This window comes from Hypanus sabinus, chromosome 17, assembly GCF_030144855.1.
Source record: "Hypanus sabinus isolate sHypSab1 chromosome 17, sHypSab1.hap1, whole genome shotgun sequence".
NCBI classification, from domain to species: domain Eukaryota; kingdom Metazoa; phylum Chordata; class Chondrichthyes; order Myliobatiformes; family Dasyatidae; genus Hypanus; species Hypanus sabinus.
The window spans coordinates 53,621,510-53,645,336 of NC_082722.1; the positions used below are offsets into that span (position 1 = coordinate 53,621,510).

Sequence of the window (23,827 nt, forward strand, 5' to 3'; positions counted from 1 at the left end):
AATCTTCGCCTTGGATTAGTTAACTCCACTATTTATAAATTAATTAAAATCAAACTTATTCCCGTTCCAGTACAATCTCGGAATTTGTCACAGAATAAGTTGAATAAATTTATTATTAAACAGAATAAGTTAAACAGAATGCATCTCAGGCAAAGGCAAAAGTGGTGATGTTGACTTCAGGATTCACTCATCGTGGGGCACAGACATCCTGATTCTATCTCAGTCCCGCTCCCCTGGAACATCGGGCACTTTTCTCACAACCTATGGACTCACTTTCAACAATTCTTTATCTCATGTTCTCAACATTTATTGCTTATTTAATTATGATTACATTTTGTTGTATTTGCACACTTTGTTGTTTTGCACATTGGTTGTTTGTCCTGTTGGGTGCAGCTTTCATTGGTTCTATTGTGTTTCGTGGATTTGCTGAGTATGCCCATAAGAAAACAAATCTCAGGGTTGTATATTGCAACATATATGTACTTTGATCATTATGGATAACTACTCTATGTGTCTTCAAGACACAGCAGAAATACTAAAAGCCCTGGATAAACCAGGAGATTCATGGTCTGCTGTGGGCTAGATCTGTGGTGTTCAAGGCTGGTGATCCAGAACTCTACAAGTAGTCTAGATTTGACCTACAGAAGGCTTTCTTGAACAAAAAAGCAATTTTCAGTGAAGTTAGAGACTATATTGGATACACATCTGAAATGACAGGATTTGCCAGGGGAAATTGGGAGAACACACAACAGTCGGCACTGGAAGGTGTTAGCACTATCAACTTCCTGGGTGTCAACATCTTTGAAAATCTATCCTGGGCCCAACGTACTGGTGCGATTACGAGGAATGCATGCCAGCAGCTATATTAGGAGTTTGAGGAGACTTGGTATGTCACCAAAGGTCACAAATTTCTACAGATGTACCGTGAAGAGTATTCTGACAGGTTGCATCACAGTCTGCTATGAAGGCTCCAATGCACAGGATTGGAAAAAGCTGCAGAGCGTTGGAAACTTAGTCAGCTCTATCACGGGCTCTAGGCTCCCCTCCACGGAGGACATCTTCAAATGGCAATGCCTCAAGACATTGACATCCATTACAAAGGAACCTCACCACCTAGGGCATGCCCGCTTCTCAATACTACCATAAATAAGGAGGTGTAGGAGCCTGAGAAGCCTACTGAACATCTTAGGAACTGTTTATTCCCCTCCTCCAGTGGATTTCTGAATGGACACTGCCTCACTATTTTGCCTTCATTTTGCAGTATTTATTTACGTTTAATATATTCTTATTGCCTTTTGTAGTATTTTTATGTATTGCACTGTACTGTTCCTGCAAAATAACAAATATCACCACTTATGTCAGTGATAATAAACCTGATTCTGATTCTACCACAACTGTTTTGCCAAACTCAGACAAACCAGATTGTTTTAAAAACGTAACACGTCCTGATGTCCTTTACCAAAGGGGGACTAGCTGTCATCTTGTCCCCATTTAGCCTTCCGCACATTTAAGCATTAAATGGCTTTTTATCGCCTACGGAAGTTGACAGTTGAATCAAATAACTGATTCTTGCGGCACAAGAGGATCTCCTATCATCGAATTCCCAGGCCAGACTCATCCTCCCGTCTCAGGAATCTATCGTGAAGGGCAGAAAATGTTTCAAAATGTTTTCTTTTTAAAGTTATATGAATGATGCAATTTGACGGTCGAGCTCATGTTCTAGAAGAAACCATATCGTTATAAGGGGTGCATTAATCACAGCATATCAATCGTGCGAGACTTAAAGATCTTTTGACTCTATCCCGCAAAAACACCCTACAGATTAAACTGTGAAATGTATAATACAAATATGTGGAAACCAGCTGGCTGTCTGAATTCTCCTGGTAGAGTGGGCCGAGGCCGGCGCCCCTCTCTATGCTGAAGGGTAGTTGAGACCGGCAGGCCGTCCCTGAACTGGATACAACGCCGAGCTTCAAGCGTTACGTTGTAACGGGGTTTGTTTCTCTCCCCAAATAGATACTTCAATACAGCGGGCAACATGAAATGGATGTTTAAAGAGGACCATTCTTTAGGTGAGTTCGTCGGTGGCCGTTAATACCTGTGGTGATGCGAATTAATCCCTTCAGCCTTTGACAGACTCAGTCAGGGCCTTACAGTGACCTGCGCAGTTTGTATCTTGTTTGTTTTTCTTTAGGGTGTATAAATTGTTTAATTCAAGTTACCCTCATGGGTTTTGGAAATAGGTCGCCTTACATTTTAACGTTACACGTTTCACGTTGAAACATGTTCTGTGCAATAATTTCTGTTTGTTGATGTTTTGAAAACTGTTGTTTATTTGCGTTCATCTCTGTAATAGCCTGCCCAACCCTTTTTTTTATTTCAACAACCCTCAGACTTCTCGTTCCCTCAAAATACAAGTACCATAAATAGATCTGTAAGTGTGGCCAGAGATTACACTTAAACCTGAACTTATATAATGACTTCCGTCAAATTACATTGCAAAAAGGTAATCAAATATTGTACAACAACCCGTTATATACATACAAGGTTCATTAGTCACATGGGGGGGGGGAGGGGATCTACCTCATTTGTGGATAAATATTGGCAAAGCCATGGAGAAATTTCTTGGGATTGAGGAAGACATGTTCCTATACCATTTTTTTTGTGGGTTCTGAGTTGACTAAAGAGAGCTGGCCCAAATCTTATGCAGCTATGGATGGAGCAGGCCTTGTGTTTTGGCCTATGATGGTTAAGCATATTTTGCAGTGCTTTTGGCTGCTTGCATGTGGTCTTTCCATGCTCGCATGTGAAGATAACAGGCTATTGCTGAGCTGCTGGATGATGTTCCTTCATTTTGAATGTCAAAGGTCAGAGATTCCCATAAGTTGGTGAGAGTGTTGGACTTCTTTTCAAAGAGGTTTTGAGATTATCCTTGAAGCAATTACACAGTTCTCCTGGAAATTTCTTACCCTAATAGAACTTGGAGTTGAGTGCTTGTTTCAGGAATCTGGAGTTTGGCATGAAAGACGCTGGTTGAACCTGGTGAAGAACACTGCTGGGTATGTTATTTTGAAGAGGATGCTGACATTACTTTGTCTATTCTGCTAATGCATTTGACAACCTTGTGGTTTAGGATCAATACAAACTTACAGTCAATTAGACTTGAATTTGGCTTAACACTCACATCCACTACCAAGACTTTTCTTGTAATCTCAGAATAAATTGTTGGTGGTTCATATTTCTACCTCTGCACCTTACACCTTTATCCTGCACCTCCACAGCAACTGAAGCTCAGCCACAACTTCATCAGCACAAGAACCAATTTCTCTACCTAGTTCCCTATCTGACAACCACATTCTGTACCCTTTCTCATTTATGTTTTTACTGTTTTTTTCACTGACTCCCCATTCCCTAACATATTGCAATCAAACTTCTGGTTTCTGTAATGTTGCCTTTTCCTTTGACTGCAGTCTGCTATACTGGTAGGAATCTATGTACACCATCAAAAACAACAGAAAAGCTTGAGTCACTTGGCAGGTCAGGCAACATTTGTAGCTGACCCAATTCCCACACTTTTCTCCTCCAATGATAGGGTTTCCCTTGTCCTTGCTTTCCTCCCACCAGCACATTCGATGGATTATCCAACATACTTACTGATATTTACTGACTATTTCCCTTCCACTCTCAGTCTAGATCAATGGTTCTTCATCTGGGGTCCACAGACTGTTCGGGAGTCTGTCGAAGATTCCAGGGGGTCTGTGAACTTGTATGGGGGAGAAAGTTTGCATCTTTATTTTCACTGTAACTTCTAATTGAAATTTGGCATTTCCTTCAATTATGAATGTGGCCAATAAACAACATATCTCTGCAAAATCAGGATTTTGAATACTTGTAACCATTGAAACAAAAAATCAAAATCCATTGGATATCCAACACGACCTGCTTTGTAAAAGACCACCCCCAATTTAATATACTCATTCAAGTTGAGCAACAACAGCCTTCACACTGATAAGTCCTTAACAGTAAAATTCAATTTTCTTTTTCAATCTTTTTATTAATATCAACATGATAAGATTAGTACATAGATAATGGGATTACAAACTTACAAAATTAAAATGAACATAAAAGGATACACAAGCAATAAGTACAATATAGTTAAGTCTTCCCAAATCATGAATGATACAAATGTCATATAAACGAAACAAAAAAAAACTAAGTAATTCATGTTGGGGAAAAAAAGAGAAAAAAAAAAGGGCTGTTTATAGTATCTATAAAAAAAAATTACAAAATCATCAGTGTCCCCCAACTCTGATCCTCTCAACATATATATAATCAAAACCAGAAAAACAAATAGGATTGGAACAGGGTCAAATTACATCATGTGAAAATATTGAATAAATGGCCTCCAAATCTTTTCAAATTTAATAGAAGGGTCATAAATGACACTTCTAATTTTCTCCAAATTTAGACATAACATAGTTTGAGAAAACCAATGAAATACAGTAGGGGGATTAATTTCTTTCCAATTCAACAAAATAGATCTTCTAGCCGTTAGTGTAAGAAATGCAATCATCCGACAAGCAGAAGAAGATAAATGAATTGACTCCATCATTGGTAAACCAAAGATTGCAGTAATAGGATGAGGTTGTAAATCAATGTTCAATACCGTGGAAATAATATCGAAAATGTCTTTCCAATATTTTTTCAAAAGCGGACATGACCAAAACATATGAGTTAAAGAAGCTATCTCAGAATGACATCTGTCACATATAGGATTTATATGGGAATAAAAATGAGCCAATTTATCCTTGGACATATGAGCCGTGTGCACAACTTTAAACTGTATCAATGAATGTTTAGCACATATAGAGGATAAGTTAATTGAAGAATATTATCCCAATTCTCAATAGGGATAGTAAAGTTAAGTTCTCTTCACACTGATAAGTCCTTACCAGTAAAATTCAATTTTAACTTGCCTATATTTTAAATGTATAGTCTTGTTATTTAATGAGCTAATAAAGAAGCATGTATTACTATTTCACAAATCTGTTCTTTTTAATATTTTGCTGTGTTTCAATATAATTGGTTTCTTTTGTAATCTTAAGTATTTTATTTTGTATATTTAACTACATTATTCTGAGAAGGGGGCCATAGACTTCACCAGACTGCTAAATGAGCCCATGGAATTGAAAAAAAGGTTAAGAACCCCTGGTCTAGATGAAGGGTTTTGTCTGAAACATTGACTCTGCACTTTCCTTCCACAGATCTTCCCTGGCTCAATTTTGCTTCGAACTCCAGCATCGACAGTATCCTGTTTAGCCATATTTATTGATACCACTGACAGGCATGTTTTCCCTTCTATTCAGCGTTCTGATGAGTCTGTTCCACGTGCCCTGGTTTAATTTTGCATCTCTGCCAATTCCTGCTCTCCACACAACAATTTACCATGTTGCTGTGAATCAAGAGCAACTTCTTTATCATCCTTCCATTTCTGATGAAAGGTCATTTACTATTTCTCTCTTTGCATATCGTGCATGAGTTATTCCTGCACAAGATGGCTGGGGGAGCTCGGCAGTTCAGGCAGCATCTATGGAGGGAAATTAAAAGTTAATATTTTGGATTGAAATCCTTCATCAGGACTGGAAAGGGAAGGTCCTAATCCAAAGTATCTTGGTCAGAAACGTGGACTGTTCATTTCCCTCCATAAAGTTTGCCTGAGTTGGTAAGATCCTCCAGCATTTTGTGAATATTACTCAAAATTTCCATCATCCTGCACAATCACTTATATCATTCCAGCACACTTTTATTTCTGATTTCCATCAATTGCAGTGTGTTTGTATTTCATAGTTGTACCCTTACTCTCTCTCCTATCATCATTTCCTTCTGTTTTATATATCTTCTCCAAACAGATGATCCACGATTAACACACCTTTACCATTCTTCTTTTCTAACTTTACCAGTCCAGATAAAAAGGCATTAAACATCAAATATTAACTTTTCTTTTGTCCCCCACATGTACTGCCTGAGCTACTAAATATTTACATTTTTTATTTTACTATAAGTTATCACTTAATACAGTACAAGTCTTTAATGTTATAAAGGACGTTACTCTGATACATGCAGCACATAATCACCAGTGGCTTTTATGTGATAAGGGATATTTATACATTGATTTTGGTTTAAGAAAACTTATTGTATTTAACACAGCAGAATAAATAATGTTATCTGATTATTGTTGGGATAGTTTTCTTTCTGATAATTAGATGGTGCGATATACAGAAGGTTATATTATTGAGCATAAGGTCTTGCAGTTCCATCAGAAGATAGTTTCCTTGACCCTCTTCCATTTTCTGACTTGATGTTTTAGAACTAGGAGTAGGTGTCCACAAAAGCAGTGCGCTATTAAAGCATGTAATAAGAGCTTTCATTATATTTTTTAGATCTCGTCATCCTTGATTATTCAACACTGTAATTAATATCAAGATTAAAAGAAGAATAGTACACTGCGAAGATCTTAATTTAAATTTGGCATTCACAAAGTTTAAATCAGATGAAAGGTTTAGGTGATAAATGGAAATAAATTGATATATGTGAACAAGATATTCTTAATGATCTCTTTAATAGTTGGTAGTAGTTTTCTCATTAGCCTACATTAATAATTACTTACATTTCTGCAGGGCACAAAAATTGACATGGAAAATAAATGAGGATTAAGATGAAATATTTTAAGAAACTGATTCAATGCAGTCTATATTACAGTTAAAATAATCAGTAAAGGTTGTGCGTTTTATGTGGATGAAGATTGAGTATAATTCCTGGAAATGCTAAATTTGTTGTTTTCCCCATATACATCTTGCTAATATAATTTTTAATATAACCTTTCACACTTCAAGCATCAAAACTGTGTCTGCATGTACAAAAGCAAAATGGTGCAGATAATGAAAATCAGAAATACGAACAGCAAATATGCTGAAACTCAGATTGGTCAATATTCGTGGATAGAGAAATACAGTTAACGTTTCAGATCAATAATCTTTAAACATACTAGAAAAAATATATAAAATAAATTATTTATCATGTCTTCCACTAAGTGTTTCAACAATGTGAAGGTCCTCAAGGGTCTGTGAACCGTCCTCTAAACCCCAAAAGTAAACAGCTGACGGCAGTACTGTGCCATCTGCTAACATATTTAAAATGTGTCAAGAGTCTTTAGCGTCATTTCAATTCATGCAGTCAATGATGACCTCATTCTTCGGTTGCAATTCCCTATGACTAGTCCCTGCTTTTCATGTTGCTCTGGATTATTAAAGGCTGAAGTCCCTAGTTGAAAAGCTGACCAGTTTTCAGAATGCGAGATAAACAGAAGGGAAATTAATGCTCCTCTTCTCTGTATGGCTTTTCTGTCCACATCTCTGCAACGTCCTGGCTTACAACTATCCAAGTGCCCTTCCGATTGTTTATCTCCAAATTTACTACCCTCTACTTTCAATTTACTAGGTCCTAAGGTCTAGAATATGCCTCAACATACCTTAAAATCTACTTCTTTGTCTTGTGATTGTGAACTGAGTCACTGAAGTTTATTGGTACAAGTCTTTCTTCATCACATTAAGCAGGCATTCTCTTGGAGGCCTTCTTTCCAAACTTAAAATATATTCATGAAGTTTTGATACTCATAGCACGTGGATAACAGCAAGTGATTCAATGCAACTTCAAAAGTTCAAAGTAAAGTTATTATCAAACTATACATAATTCTCCATATACTACCTTGAGATTCTTGCAGGCACTCACTATAGAACAGAGAAATAAAATAGGATCAATGGAAAATCTACACATAAAGACTGACAAATAACTAACGTGCAAAAGAAGAGAAACTGCGCAGATATAAAAAGAAGTAAATAATACTGACAACATGAGTTGCAGAGTTCTTGAAAGTGAGTCCATAGGTTGTGGAATCTGTTTGGACTTGAGGTAAAAGAAGCTATCCATGCTGTTTCAGGAGCCTGATTGTTGAGAAGTAATAACTATTCCTGAACCTGGTGGTGTGGGACCTTAAGGCTTCTGTACCTTCTTCCTGAAGCAAGATGGCAATTTCAATAGCTACAACGTCATCATTGACTTTGATATTTTGTGTCTAATAAATGGTTCAATTGAATGGCGTATTTGTGGTGGGTCTACACCATAACTCGGATTACATCTATGCATGTTTGAGTACCTTTGCTGTGACACAGAGGTGGTCTGTAAGCTTTGTGGACAGTGAACCCAGACACCCAAAGTTAGTGTTGAGGGCTGACTGGCTGAGTATACAAATATCCCAGTTATTGTTAGACAATGCAAGTATGTTTATGGCCATGTTGGATGTGTCAGTGTCAGAATAAGTTGAATGGTGCTGGATCTGATGTAGACCAATTAAACTAGCCCCATTGTTTTGTGTCTGGTGACTATCTCAATCACATCAGTTTGCAGACCATATCTCTTACGCAGCATAGTGCTGCGGGCCAGCCAGCGCTTTGTAGATAGAACTGTTTGCTTACAAAACAGTGCTTTTCATTTCAAGCTATTAACTGCTCACGGTTGACATTAGAACAGGTTTTCTTGAAGATTGGTTCTCGTTTGAATTAATACGTGCTGTATTTGCATAATAACATAACTCCTGAGTCTCTTTAACAGTGTAATGGATAAAACTTCTGTGGCAGGAGCACTTTACTGCTGCATTTGAGATTCCCTGTTTGTTCAAGGAATCCAGGTTGTTAGAAATCCTAATGAGTTTTGAATACCGATTGCTGTTGACTTACTGCTTATCAAAACTGGTGTGATGCTCATGGCTAATTTTAAACTTGATACCAGACCTCATATCAGTCCAATGTAAAATTACACCAGTTGACAGATGCTGTATATTCCAATGGTTTAGATTCTCAAGGACATCACAGGTCCTCTGCAGTGGACACTGTCGAAGCAGATTAAAGCAAGACTGTGCTTGAAATCCCTAGTACAGTTTATTGTTGTCAAAACCGAGAAGGGCAAACACTGTTGAGATCAAAAACCAGACCAATGTTCGGCAAGCTGACCTGGTGCATTTGGTTACTTTAAATCTTCTAATTCCAGGGTAGAAATAAGTATTTTTTGGTTATAATGTTTTATACCCTTGTCTTGAAAAGATGAATGATGCATAAACTTTGCTTGACATCCACAATCAGGTTGAGTGAACTTTGAGGTCATGTTATGGTCAGAACAGTTTCAGCACACTGAAGTTGGTTATGGTTGAGGGAACACACTAGTCCTCATTGAGTGGAAAGGGTGAGCAGTTTAAAGTACCTGGGTGTCAACATCTGTAAAGATCTATCCTGGGCCCAAGGTATTGATATAAAGAAGGCATGACAGTGGCTATATTTTATTAGGAGTTTGAGAAGACCTGACATGTCAGCAAAGACTCGCAAATTTCTACAGATGTACCATGGAGAGCATTCCAACTGGTTACATCACTGGTGAAGGGCCACTGTACTGGATCGGAAAAAGCTGCAGAAAGTTGTAAACTCAGCCAGCTGCATTATGGGCACTCACTTCCCCAGCATCGAGGACATCTTCAAAAGGCAATGCCTCAAAAGGGCAACATTCATCATTAAGAAACTCCTTCACCTCTTTGCATTGACACCATGAAGGAGGCAGTACAGGAGCCTGAAGCCACATACTCAACATTTCAGGAACAGATACTTCCCATCAGATTTCTGAATGGACAATGAACACTATTTCACTATTTTGCCCCCCTTTTTTGCACTAATTTAATTTTTTAATATTTCTTATTGTAATTTACAGTATTTTTCATCATTATGTATTGCAATATACTGCTGCCGCAAAACAAAAAAACTGCAACATGTGCCAGAGATTTTAAAGCGAATTTAGATTCTGTATAAATTTATTATTGTCAAAGTACCAAGATACAGTGAAAAGCTTGTCATAGAGTCATGGAACACTACAGCACAGAAACAGGTCCTTCAGTCTGTGCCAAACTATTATTCTGCCTAGTTCCATCAACCTGCACCCAGACAATAGCCTTCCATACCCCTCCCATCCATGTACCTATCCAAATTTCTCTTAAATGCTGAAATCAAACACACATTCACCACTTCACACTCTCACCACCATCTGAGTGAAGAAATTCCCCTCATGTTCTCCTTAAACATTTCACTTTTCACCCTTACCCATGATCTCCAGTTCAAGACTCACCAACCTCAGTGGGGAAAAAAACCTGCTTGCATTTCTCCTGTCTGTACCACTCATAATTTTGTGTACCTCTATCAACTCTCACCTCATTCTCCTACACTGCAGGGAATAACTCAGGTCCTCAAGTCCTGGCAATGTTGTTGTAAAATTTTCTCTGCACTCTTTCAAACATATTGTTGTCTTTTGTGTACGTGGTTTACCAAAACTACATGGTGAGTCCAAATTAGGACTCACCAACATCTTTTACAACTTCCACATAATATCCCATCTCACGTACTCAGTACTTTTATTTGTGAAGGTCAATGTGCCAAAAGCTTTTTTTTAATGGAATTATAGATCTGTATTCCTAGATCCTTCTGTTCTACTTTACTCCATGGTGCCCTACCCAGTGCAAGTCCTACCTTGGTTTTTCCTCCTACACCACACACTTGGCTGCATTCAATTCCACTAACACTTTTCAGCCCACTGCAAGCTTCAGTCGCGATCCCATGCAGGATGTCATCAAAGGCCTTGCTAAAGTCCATGTAGACAACACCCACTGGCTTTTCTTCATCCTGATAACTTCCTTGAAAAACTCTTAAGATTGGTTAGACATGACCTACCATGAACAAAAGCATGTTGACTATTCTTAATCAGTTCTTGGGTATCCAAATGCTTATACATCTTGTCCTTTGGAATACCTTCCGATAACTTATCCACTGCTGATGTCAGGCTCACCAGCCTATAATTTCTAGACTTATTCTTAAAGGCTCCTTAAGCCTTTCTTAAACAATGGAACAGCATCCTCCAGTACCTCACCTGTGGCTAAGGACATGTTTATATACTTCAGGGAGGGCCTTTGCTCTTTCTGCACTAGACTCCCACAAGGTCCGAGAGAATAGTTTGTCAGACCCTGGGGATTTACCCACCCTGATTTACATCAAGACAGCAAGTTCCTCCTTCTCTGTAATCCAGGGGTGTCAACTCATTTTAGGTCACGGGCCGGATTGGGCAAAATGCAGCTTCATGCGGGCCGGATCAGTCGGGCGCGTGCGAACGCAGCTTTCATTGCCACCGTTTTTTCAGCCTGTTCTCATGTGTCTCAGTCTCTGCTATAACTACAAAGTGTTTCACTTCACAAATTCCGTTTCTTATGAAGAAGACTGCTGAGCAAGCATTATTTTTATGATTGGTATTAACTTACAATCATAGGCTTCATATCGCTGGGCCATTAATAATTAAAATAGTAGATTATCTAAAATGATCTCGCGGGCCGGATATAATTGTACGCCGGGCTGGATATGGCCCGCGGGCCTTGAGTTTGACACCTATGCTGTAATCCGTATATGGTCCACGACATCACTTTCCGTTTGGCCTTACTTCAAAAGACTCTGTCTCATCTTCTGAGTAAATACAGATGCAATGCACTGGTCTTGCATACAGTTCATGCAGATCAAATTAGTGTTACAGTGCCTTGAGGTAGAACAAGATAAAGCAAAGATGATGTCATGAACAATGAAGTGTAAAGACAAAAGATATAGAGAAAATGCAGTTCATGTAAACGATAAAGTCCAAAAGCATAACAAGGTACACTTTGAAGACAAAGGTCCTGTCTTACTGTACAAGAAGTCTGTTCAAGACTGTGATAACAGAAGCTCTCCTTGAGCCTGGTGAAATGTACTTTTAGTCTTTTGGGTATCTTCTCCCCAGTAGGAGAGGGGAGAAGAGAAAATACCCAGAGAGGGTGGGGTCTTTGATTATGCTGGTTGCTTTACTAAGACAGCACAAAGTATAGACAGAGTCCATAGTGGTAATGCTGGTTTCCATGATATACTGAACTGTGTCCACAACTGTGCAGTTTCTTCAATTCATGTGCAGAGAAGACAGGTTGCTTTCTATGATACATTGATTAAAAATTGGTAAGGGTCGACGAGGATATGCCACATTTCTTTGGCCTCCTAAGGAGCTAGAGATGTTGGTAAGCTTTCTTGGTTGTGACATCAATGTGGTTGGACCAGGATAGAATATTGGTATTTTTTAGAGATAAAGGCATTTCTTTAAAATACAGAGATTTTACAAATTCTTCAGTCACTTGAAATATTGGTATAATTCAACATTGTGAATAATGTATGTACAATTTATTGGTTTTAAATACCAGTCCCCATAATCCTAAATAACTTCGGTGTTCGGGGAAGTGAAAATACCAATAATAATCTATCTAGTAAAATATACTTTTGTTCAAGGAAATGAAAAAAAAAGTCAATCATTGACTGAGATTTCTTTTCAAGTGCATCTCATGAACAGAAATTTTCCACTTCTACTTGAGCCCCTGTTAGGGGACCGGTGGCAATAGCTATTACAACCCTGGATTATAGAGACAAATAATGTTCTGTTTTCTCACTGCTGATTGCTGCTGGAAGGATACATGGACACTAGGTAATGAAGGCACATATAGAAAATGGGCCTGTTTTGAGCTACGTGCAATTAATTGCCTCTTGAAGGAGATTCTATATGTGAGTTGCACTGTAACTCTAGCCTCGCAAGTGAGTGAACACTGCTAAAAATGAAATGGAATCATCTGTGTACAGTTAGACAGATGCTCATGTTAAATTTCTTTCCATTAATAGTGACCTTTTCGTTACAGAACACAGGTGTGTTGAATCTGCCAAAATTAGAGCAAAGTATCCAGACAGAGTACCAGTAAGTACCTTTTAAGTAAAATGATTTTTTTTAAAACACTTCCAGAATTCTATGTGTAATTTTGACAAAAAAAAGGGGAAAGATGTTTTTATTCCTCTCTCATCCAAAAACATTCAAAGGTTAAGTTTGGGTGGATCTTAAAAAAAAAGAGTGGATAAATACTTGAAAAAGTAAACTTTGAAAGTTTATTTTATAAGAACAGGGGAATATTATAAGTATGATGGCCTGAATGTTTGCTACTGTAGAGCTATTGTAATAATAAGTACTTTATTGATCCTGAGTGGGAAATTACTTCATTACAGCAGCAACAATTAAAATCACACCTAGCAATAATAATAATAAACATAATTATATTAACTAAAGTTTAAAATAATATTTACAATAATTTACCAATGTGAAATGATGTACAAAAAACAGAGACTGTGGTACGATGAGATGTGTTCTCCTGTCACACAGAGATGGACTGTTGTATCTGCTTATTGCATTTGGTAGGAAAGATTTTCTGTAACAATCCTTGTGACAGAGCAGCTGAATGAGTTTGTTTGAAAGGATGTTCTGCTGCTGTTCATTGAGTAGGTCATGGAGAGGATGTGCCTGATTGTCCATAATGGATAACAGTTTGTTTGGTGACCTCCTCTCCACCGCAAACTCAAAACTGTCTGGGTTGTAGCCAAGGAAAAAGAAGTAGTGGTAAATGTGATAGCTAGGTGATGTCTTCTTGATGGTTGGGATGAACAGGGCCCAAAGGGCCTATTTCTGTGCAAAGTTTTAATTGAGCATATAAACTTTATGTAACCAAATAGTTCTTATTTAGTACACATTTAATGCTTCAGGCTGATATTTAGTTTGAATGAAATGTCAAGATGATAGTTGTAGGCTACAGAAAGATACTGGCCTTCTGTTAAACCGGGCACAGCAATGGCAGATGGAATTTAAATCTGATCATTGTCAGGTGATGCATTTTGGGAAGTGAAATAAAGGTAGGACATGCCGAATGAATGGTAAGGTCTTATTGAGAAACTGGAACTGGGTCCTCAAATTCCAAAAATTCCTGAAGCTGGCACAGGTAGATAAGAGTAATAAAAAGCATATATAAATCCTTCAGTAGCTGGTATATGGAATATAAAGTTGAGGAAGTTGTGCTACAGATTGTTAAAACATGGACAAGGTCACATCTAGGATGCTGCATGCAGTTTTAGTCACTAGAGTAAAGAAAAGATGTGATTGTAGAGGAGATTCACCAGGATGTTGCCTGGGCTGGAGTCTCACAATTATGAGGAAAGACTCAAGAAGCTGGGTTTGTTTTCCAAGGAGTGGAGAAAGGTTCAGGGTGTTAAGAAGTGTACAAAATTATAAAAGGCAATAGATAGTGTAGGTAGTAGTAAACATTCCCCCCATAGCAAAGGTACCCTTAACCAACAGATATAGGTAAGGTTGGTAAGTTTCGAAGGGATTTAGGGAATAATTTTTTCATCCACAAGAGAGGTTGAAGCAAACACCCTCACAACATTTAAGCAGTATATAGATGAGCTTGTCAATTGACAAGAAAAAAAAGTAGTGGTAAATGTGATGACTTTTTGATGAACAGCTATTCCTGTGGCATATGACTCAAAATTTAAATTGAAAATGTAAAACAAAAAGCAGGGAAGGGGTGGATTTTCAAAAAGCAGAACATTATTGTGCATAGATCTATACGTATGATATTATTTGATTTAATTTGCTCTAAGCTAATAAGCAGAACAGTTTCCTGTAACAGCACTTGTTACAGAAAGTAAGCGTATGCATACGTATGGTAAAGCAAAAGTAAATTTTACCTAACAAAGCATATTATAAATATATTAATTTTGTTATCCATCTGATACTTTAGAACTTACACAATGTCTATAGCTTTGAGTAGTTTACATTAGTTTCAAAATAAACATACTTAGAGCGATAAGCATGAAACAGGCCTTTTGGCCCAACTGTTCCCTGCTGACTCCAGCATTTTCCCTGCTAGTCCCAATTGTCTATGTACAGTCCTTAATTCTCCAAGCATTTCCTTCCATGTACCTGTCCAAATGCCTCTTTGATGTTGCATTTGGACTCACCTCAACCTTGATCACCTACCTGGCAGCTCGTTCCAGATACTCACTACCCTGTGTGTGAAGTTCCCTCTTATCTTGTACCTGTGCCGTCTCATTTTGACTCTGCAACCCTGGGGAAAGATCATCAATGCCCACTTTATCCACACTTTTCATGATTTTATAAACTTCTGAAGTCACTCTCATACTGCTGCACTCTGGGGAATAAAGCTTCAGTGTGGTCCTGTGACTTGGTCCTCTAATCCACGCAGCATTCTTACACCCTCTCCAGCTTGACAACAATGTCTTCCCTGTAACAGGGTGACCAAAACTGCTCACAATACTCAGCGTGATCTCACCAACGACTGATAAAACTGGATTGTAATGCCCCTACTTCTAAACTCAGTGCCCTGACTGTTGAAGGCTAGCATGCTAAATGCTTTCTTCACCACTCTGTCTACTTGTACGGCAGCTTCCAGCGAACTGCGCACTTGTATTCCCTGTCCCTCTGTTCTGCAACATTCATCGGTGCTCTGTTATTCACTTTGTGGATCTTGGTTGAAAGTCTAAAGTGCACCACCTCACACTTAATATGCTGATAAATGGCAAATGGATTTCAAATTACCTCCCTAATTGATCAACATCTCTTTGTGCTTTATTGTATCAAAAGTCCCCCTAATTTTGGCAAATAATAACACAGTACATTTACATCTAAATCACTCACATAAATAACAGAGGTCCCAATTCTGACCCCTGAGGCACCCCACTAGTCACAGGCTTCTAGTCGAGGATCAGCCAACCGTCACCCTCTGCTTCTCATCATTGATCCATTTCTGAATCCACCGCACTGGCACCCCCTGAATCCCTTGTAACTTAACCTTTCAGATCAGCCTACCTCATGGAACCTTGTCAAAGGCCTTACTGAAGTCCATACAGACAGCATCCACTACCCAACCTTCACCTATCCCCTTAGATGAAGACCGAAAGATAAACACAAAAAGATTCATCAGACTCATCCTCCCATACACAAACCATGCTGACTATTTCTGATCTGGCCTTAACTATCCAAGCAAAATTGATCGTGCTCCTCAGAACTCCCTCCAGTAAATTCACAGTCTTAATTCTGTAGATTCATCTCATCATTTAAGTCTTTATCAATCTCATTATTAACATTCTCAAATATGTCTGAACACCCAATTATCTACTCTTATGTGAATGTGCCAGAATTAATTTACTTATTTCTAAATTTGGAGTAACTGCAAAAGTAGTTGTCTGTACTATCAGATACCAACTTTATTTTTATTTGTTTTATGGTTCCAATAGGTGATAGTGGAGAAGGTGTCTGGCTCACAGATAGTGGATATCGACAAAAGAAAGTACCTGGTGCCCTCTGATATTACAGTGGCGCAGTTCATGTGGATCATTAGGAAGCGGATCCAGCTGCCGTCTGAGAAAGCTATCTTCCTTTTTGTAGATAAGACAGTGCCTCAGTCCAGGTGAGTGGTTTAATTACTTTCAGATGCCTCACTAATAGCCAACTGTGAGAAATCTGAACCATCTTTTTCATTGCATGTAAAAAAAAAATTAAGAATTCAATTTATCAAAATGGGAAATTGAATATTTCAAATAGGATAGACTTACGCTGAATCAGATGTCTTAATTTTTTAACATTATTTATGCAGCAGTGAAAATAGGTTTATAGCTAAAGCTCCAGTTATAGATACTAAAATGAGAATTACGTGTATTTTTAATGGGATAAAAAACATGTCATACACAATAGTTAAAAATGCAGGTAATAAGGATAATCATAATTCATTTGCAATATTACTCAAGCCCTTTCTAAATTCTCCTTTTACCATTCTATCTCCATGTAGTAATATTCAGTTCAATTCTCCTTTGCATGCTAGCTGTTTATACAGAATCTCTGAAAGCACGTAGTATATTTTGTGTGTTAGGTTGTGAGTACTTCCAATATGAGGCTAATACACAGAAGTCATACACAGAGCTCATGGTTCTAAATTCTAACACAGCGTTTTCTGAAATTGAATTCAACTCTTCCCTTCATTTGTGGGACAGCATAAGAGAAAAAGAAAAAACTGCTCAATTTGATTTGTTCACTCATGTTCTTGAGAAAACACATCCGTGCTTGGTGTCAGTCCCTTGCTATGTGTTGCTCTCATCATGCAGTTGAATCTACCACCATTGTGTGTTGGGTTTGGGAGTCAATAGTTATTTTTCACAGTAAAGATCAATTGATTATATTATTTTAAAGTATAAAAATGAACACAAATTAATCCAGTCCCTTCCTTGGCAGTAAAATTCTCCTGATGGCTCTGTTTAAAAACATTGAGCAACCAGAAAATGAATATGCCATTCTGTTGAATATTCTTTCCTTGCATTCGGATCAATATCATATTTGGGGATCCTCTGATCATTTCACAGGTGTTTCACAAAGTTTATGTCGGGCTGTAGAAAAGCATAATAACAAAAAAAGATTTTAAAAGCAGGTTATGTTGTCTCTTCATAAATTGTAATTCAACTCTTTAACTTTTGTTTTTAATTTCACAAAATACAAGTGATGGGTATCACAATGTTAATCAAAATGGACTTCTGATAAGTTAATGTTGGTGTGAGCATAATTTGAGTGGAATTGTGCATGAGTAAGTTATACAGGTTAAGACTGAATACCACTGTCCGTAGCTATTGTGTTTACTAGTTGCTGTGGAACAAATATTTAAACATGTTGACTTATCATGTGCTTGGCTATTGGTGTCTTTAGCTTGTGTGTTCTGAAGAAGCACAGACGCTAAAGATGCCAAACTCAATTCAGGTCAGAAGATACTAATGTTTCAGAATATATCTTTCTTTTTCAATCTTTTTATTGATTTTCATATATACACAAAAAAAATAACATAGTAATAAGTAAGTTGTGAATACAATAGACTTGAAATCACATTGATAATAAGATAACAATATCCTACTAAACATCAACAGAAGAGAATACCTTAATCAATCAAGTCCACATGATTATATGAAAAAAAAACAAAAATAACCATTAAAAAAGAAAAAAAATATTAAAAATATGTGAAAAAAATATATATTAAAAAAAAATAAAACACTAAACTAAACTAACATGGGCAATAATAACAGTTTACAAGTATATGATAGTGTCAAAGAACTCCGGAACTCCATACCTGAACATGAATAAGCAGAGAGAAGGTCTGGAAAAGGCCAAATTAATTCATATGAAAATGTCGAATAAACGGTCTCCAAGTTTCTTCAAATTTAATTGATGAGTCAAAAATAGTGCTTCTAATTTTTTCCAAACTCAGATAAGAAATAGTTTGAGAAAGCCATTGAAATGTGGTAGGAGGATTTACTTCTTTCCAATTTTGTAATATAGACCTTCTGGCCATTAATGTTACAAAAGCAATCATTCGTCTGATTGAAGGGGAAAACTGATTACCATCTTCATTTGGTATGCCAAAAATTGCAGTAATAGAATGAGGTTGTAAATCTATATTCCAAATTGAGGAAATAGTAGTAAATATGTCCTTCCAATAATTATGTAAAGTGGGACATGACCAGAACATATGGGTCAATGAGGCCACTTCTGAATGACATCTGTCACATTGAGGGTTAATATGAGAATAGAATCGAGCAAGTTTATCTTTAGACATATGAGCTCTATGTACAATTTTAAATTGTATTAAAGCATGTTTAGCACATATAGAAGAAGAATTAACCATTTGCAAAATTTTTTCCCATTTATCTGTTGATATGTTATATTGAAGTTCTTTTTCCCATTCTTGTTTAATTCTAACTGATATTTCTGGTTGTATCTTCATAATCATATTATAAATAAAAGCTACTAATCCTTTTTGACAAGGATTTAAGGTAAAAATCAAATCTGTAATGTCCACCAAAGTTGAATTAGGAAAAGATGGTAAAACTTTATGCAAGAAATTTCTAATTTGTAAATATCTGAAAAAATTAGATTTAGGTAATTCAAATTTGTTGGAAAGTTGATCAAATGACATCAAAGTATCTTCAAAAAAGAGATCACGAAAACATTTTATACCTTTCCTTTTCCATATGTTAAAAGCTTGATCTGTCCAGGAGGGTTTGAAAAAGAAATTAAATAAGATAGGGCTATCAAGAACAAAGTTTTTCAAACTAAAAAACTTACGAAATTGAAACCAAATTCGTAATGTATGTTTAATAACAGGATTAAATATTTGTTTATTAAATTTAACTAAATCCGCAGGAAGACAAGAACCAAGAACAGAGAATAGAGAATATCCCTTTACCTCATTACATTCCAAATTTACCCACTGTGGGCACAGTGGTGAATCCAAATCTAGTTTCCAATACAATAAATTACGAATATTATTTGCCCAATAATAAAATCTAAAATTGGGTAAAGCTAAACCACCATCTTTTTTGATTTTTGTAATTGCTTTTTACTTAACCTAGGGTTTTTATTTTGCCACACAAATGAGGAAATTTTTGAATCAATGCTATCAAAAAAAGATTTAGGAATAAAAACTGGTAGGGCTTGAAATAAGTATAAAAATTTCGGTAAAATCATCATTTTAACAGCATTAATCCGACCAATTAATGATAAAAACAAAGGAGACCATCTTGGAGTAAGTTGATGAATTTGATGAAGCATAGGTAAAAAATTCAGTCTAAATAAATCTTTCTTTATATTTCTAATGTTTCAGAATATATCAGCTGCTTTTCTGGCACTTTAATACTGCAAGCTTCCTGCTTCATTAGTTTCTTTTCTTGGATACAACTTCAGAGTAAGTTATCACTTCCTTTAAGGCAGGGGTGTCAAACTCAAATACACAGTGGGCCAAAATTTAAAAATCAGTACAAGTCGAGGGCCGAACTGGTTCAGCGTTTATTGCAAAACTTATTGAAATGAATTTATTACACATATTAACCTGGAACTAACAAAGCTTAGGTTATTGCCTACAAAAACAACATTGAACATTAAATAAATAAAAAATCAGTTGCATTTATTTCTTATGGCTTTATCTGCAGCTTTTCCGGAGTAATTTCTAATGAAAACATTTTTCCACAGGCCAACACTCTGTGATTCACACTAGTCTAAGCCAGATACTTGGCATCTCATCTTGGATGCAAGTTCATCAATGTTTGGAGTCAGGCTCTGAGCTGAGGAAATCCTCAGAATTGAGTGAAGGTGTTCATCAGAAAGACGACTCCTGTGTGATGTTGTGTTTATCTTCATCAAAGAGAACAGTTGTTCACACAGATATGTGCTGCCAAACAGAGAGCATTTGAGCAGCTTGGGTACGCAGGTGGGGCATTGTGTCAGGAATGAAACGTAGAAACTGTGCAGCGCCCACCGAGTCATACTTTGCCTTGAGTGTGTCACTACATTGGAGTTCAATCAGCTCCATTTGTATGTTGGTTGGTGCGCTTTCCACGTCAGCTGCAAATGGATTACTGAGCAGTTCAAACCTACTTTTTTGGGCTTCAAAGTCGGCAAATCGCCGTGTGAAGTCGACACCAAGTATGCTAAGTTTTTCAGCAAACTTTGCACGTGGGAACACTGCGGTAGAAACCTGCTCTTTCATAGTTTGGCAACACGGAAAATGGCTCAAGTTTTCTTGCTGCACCTGCGTCTCCCACAGGCGCAGCTTGGTTTTAAAAGCCCTCTCTGCAGCGTACATGTCTGTGATCACACGACCCCACCCCTGAAGCTGCAGGTTGACCGCATTGAGATGGCTCGTGATGTCACACAGAAACGCCATTTCACAAAGCAACTTTTTATCCCAGAGCTCTGTTGTGTCTTTCCCTTTGCTTTCCATGAACTGACAGATCTCCTCACGCAACTCGAAACATCTTTTCAGCACTTTTCCTTGGCTTAACCATCGCACCTCTGTGTGATAGGGCAAATCATTATATTCTGAACCCAACTCCACCAAAAACGACTTGAACTTGCAGTGATTTAAACCTTTGGCTCTTATGAAGTTAACTGCTTGTGTTATGGTGCTCATTATATGTTCCATTTTCAAGGCTTTGCTACACAACGATTCCTGGTGTATGATGCAGTGATAAGCTGTCAGCTCACCTGCGCCGTTTTCCTCCTGCATCTTCTCCCGGATCCAGCCCACCAATCCACTCTTTTGACCGCACATCGCGGGCTTCTGTTTCTTGTCCAGATGCTTGTATTTGTCGTGGTGTTTCGTTTCATAGTGTCGTCTTACGTTATATTCTTTAATTACAGCCACACCGTCTCCGCACACAAGACAAACAGGTTTGCCCTTTATATCTGCAAACATATACTCTGCCTCCCACCTGCCTTGAAAACCCCTGTTTTCAAAGTCCACCTTTCGTTCAGCCATTTTTGGGGTGAGGGATAGCTGAAAGTTGACCACACGTGACTAGCGCCATAAGGATGCTGATGAGAGAGTAAGGCAAGCGCAAGCAATGCACTGGCAGTGCATTGTGGGATGTGTAGTATTAGTGGTGCGTGCAATATACCGGCAAGCCAGCTCTAATAGAAAGAAAATTTATTCATTAATGATATTCAGGAAATAAACCAGGGAAACCAAATAAACACTAAAAGCCCTGAAAACCTGGTACCTGAATAAACTCAGCATTAGCCATATCATATGCCATCCGCGCTTCGATTACTGGGGCCAGCTTTAATAGTAATTAGATATTATCTTGCGGGCCAAAGATAATTCCACCGCGGGCTGGATTTGGCCCGGGGGCCTTGAGTTTGACATATATGCTTTAGGGCATAATATGGTAGCCAGTTAATTATTCTGTATCAGTCTTCCAGCTGTAGAATTTTGTACCTAAGATGCATCAAGGAGAGATTTTAAAATACCAAAATGGGTTTTATTGATTTCTTTTTAATGGCATTAGGCACAGTAGCAGTGCTAGCTGCCCAGCAATTTAGTTCTGTGATCTTCAGTAAGAGGTAAAGATGCATTTTGATTAGTACTGGCTTGAAAACCAGGCAGCAGTGGATCTGTTATAGATTGTGCCTAGTTATCTTTTACTTTGAAGTCAATTCACAGGACAAATTCCAAGTTTTTATTTTACAAATAGTACTACTGAACACTAAGTAGATTGCTTTCTAGTAATGAAAGATAGCCAAATGAGATTCTAAAGGTAAATTACAAATTTAAATAAACATCTAGTTTGATTCTAAATTGAGTGTGGCTCCAATGTAAATCTGCTGATATCCAGCTGAATAAAATTATCAATCTTCTTACTACCTCAGACCCATTGCTTCTGAAACCATGACATCTGTCTGACTCTCTCACTACTGATTTCTTTGGACTTTTGGTCTCTATCTTCTGCAAATTACAGCTGTATGTTTCTTATCCTGCTCTAAATTTTTTTTCTCACCTTTTAGTTGCAACCGTCCCCATAAAACCCTCTCCCTTTTTTAAAAAAAAAATTTCAAAATCACAGCAAAGCCCCATGACCAGCCTATAACTGGTAATCTTACTTCAAAACTTATTTCTCTTTTGCCTCCCGAACTTCTGTGATGTTTCTTTAAATATAAAGCCATTAAATGAGCACCTTTTTTCATTAACCTCACTGATTATTCAGCCTTACAAAGTGAGTATACTAGTAATGTTTGTTTCTCCCCATAGTTTGACCATGGGCCAGCTGTATGAGAAGGAGAAAGATGAAGATGGATTTTTGTACGTGGCTTATAGTGGAGAAAACACATTTGGCTACTAAATATCTGTGCTTCAGCTCACCCACCAATCATGCTCACCCAATGGCAAGCGTACTTCTACTGTAGATACATTATCTTTTTGGAATTTTTTTGTGAGTGAAACCTTAACTATTACATTAATACATTTAATACTTGCATTCATTTTATTGTTTAAATTATATGAAATTAGTTTTCTTTGCAGTTAAATATTGTGATGTGCCTGCTGTTTGAAAATTTTAATTAGTTAAGAACTGTATTTTAAGTTGTGTAAATATGGAATAAGGTGGCTGGAACAACCTAATCAATAATAAAACACATCAGAATTTACACATGCCTTTTTTCAGTTTTATTTTTAATGTATACATTCAGAACATAAGACTATTATTAATTTTCCTATAAAGTGCTCAAAATATTTAATATCTATAGATAGGTAAAACAGAACTACTTTTTCATGTAAGAGACTCATCAAATTTCTGGCCTCGGTTTTCTTTTATTGCCATTATTAAGTAACATATTAGAATTACATTGGCTATTTCAAAATAAATCTAAATGGAACAAGACAGCAGCTTAAAACTGGCCTTCTCTGTGACACATGGTTCAACAAAAGACCAGAATTTTATTTCACCAGAATTTCGTAACCTCATGACCATATCACTTTTTCACCAATGCCATCTTGGTACTGGCCCTGGACTGCCCTTCTTATCCCTGAGAAATGTAAGATGGTCCAAGATCACCACTAGGAATACCCCACCAAATAAAATCGGTTTATTTGCACATGTGCTAAGCAGTAGAAAGCCATGTTAGAATTGTGTACCATAATTGAAAAGCTCCGCAGTCCTGCACAATCCAGTCATGAATTGCGGTGTAGAATTGAAGAGCAGGCTCCATCTAAGTAATGGTGGAGCTAAACATTAGAAATTGTGCTGCTTCTGCTGCCTGACTACCAAGAGGAAAGTACAGCATAGACAGACAGACAGACAGACATACTTTATTGATCCTGAGGGAAAGTAGATTTAGTTACAGTCGCACCAGCCAAGAATAGTGCAGAGATATAGCAATATAAAACCATAAATAATTTACTAATAATAAGTAAATTATTCCAAGTGGAAATAAGTCCAGGAGCAGCCTATTGGCTCAGGGTGTCTGACACTCC

The 23,827-nt window shown here is 37.3% G+C and overlaps 1 protein-coding gene across 1 annotated transcript; it reads left to right on the plus strand.

Moving 5' to 3' along the window:
• The first annotated feature begins 1,914 nt into the window (after positions 1–1,914).
• On the plus strand, positions 1,915–23,001 carry gabarapl2 (GABA(A) receptor-associated protein like 2). Its single transcript, XM_059993100.1, has 4 exons — positions 1,915–2,072; positions 12,842–12,897; positions 16,281–16,453; positions 22,607–23,001. Exons 1-4 carry the CDS (start codon positions 2,039–2,041, stop codon positions 22,695–22,697), a joined length of 354 nt encoding a protein of 117 aa, XP_059849083.1. The 5' UTR covers positions 1,915–2,038; the 3' UTR covers positions 22,698–23,001.
• The last annotated feature ends 826 nt before the right edge of the window (positions 23,002–23,827 follow it).

Bases quoted from the DNA above. Each gene is read 5' to 3' on its own strand.
- gabarapl2 (XM_059993100.1), top strand. From the start codon at position 2,039: ATGAAATGGATGTTTAAAGAGGACCATTCTTTAG. The intron at 2,073-12,841 runs GTGAGTTCGTCG...TTTTCGTTACAG, and splicing joins TAAAGAGGACCATTCTTTAG to AACACAGGTGTGTTGAATCT. The intron at 16,454-22,606 runs GTGAGTGGTTTA...TTCTCCCCATAG, and splicing joins AAGACAGTGCCTCAGTCCAG to TTTGACCATGGGCCAGCTGT.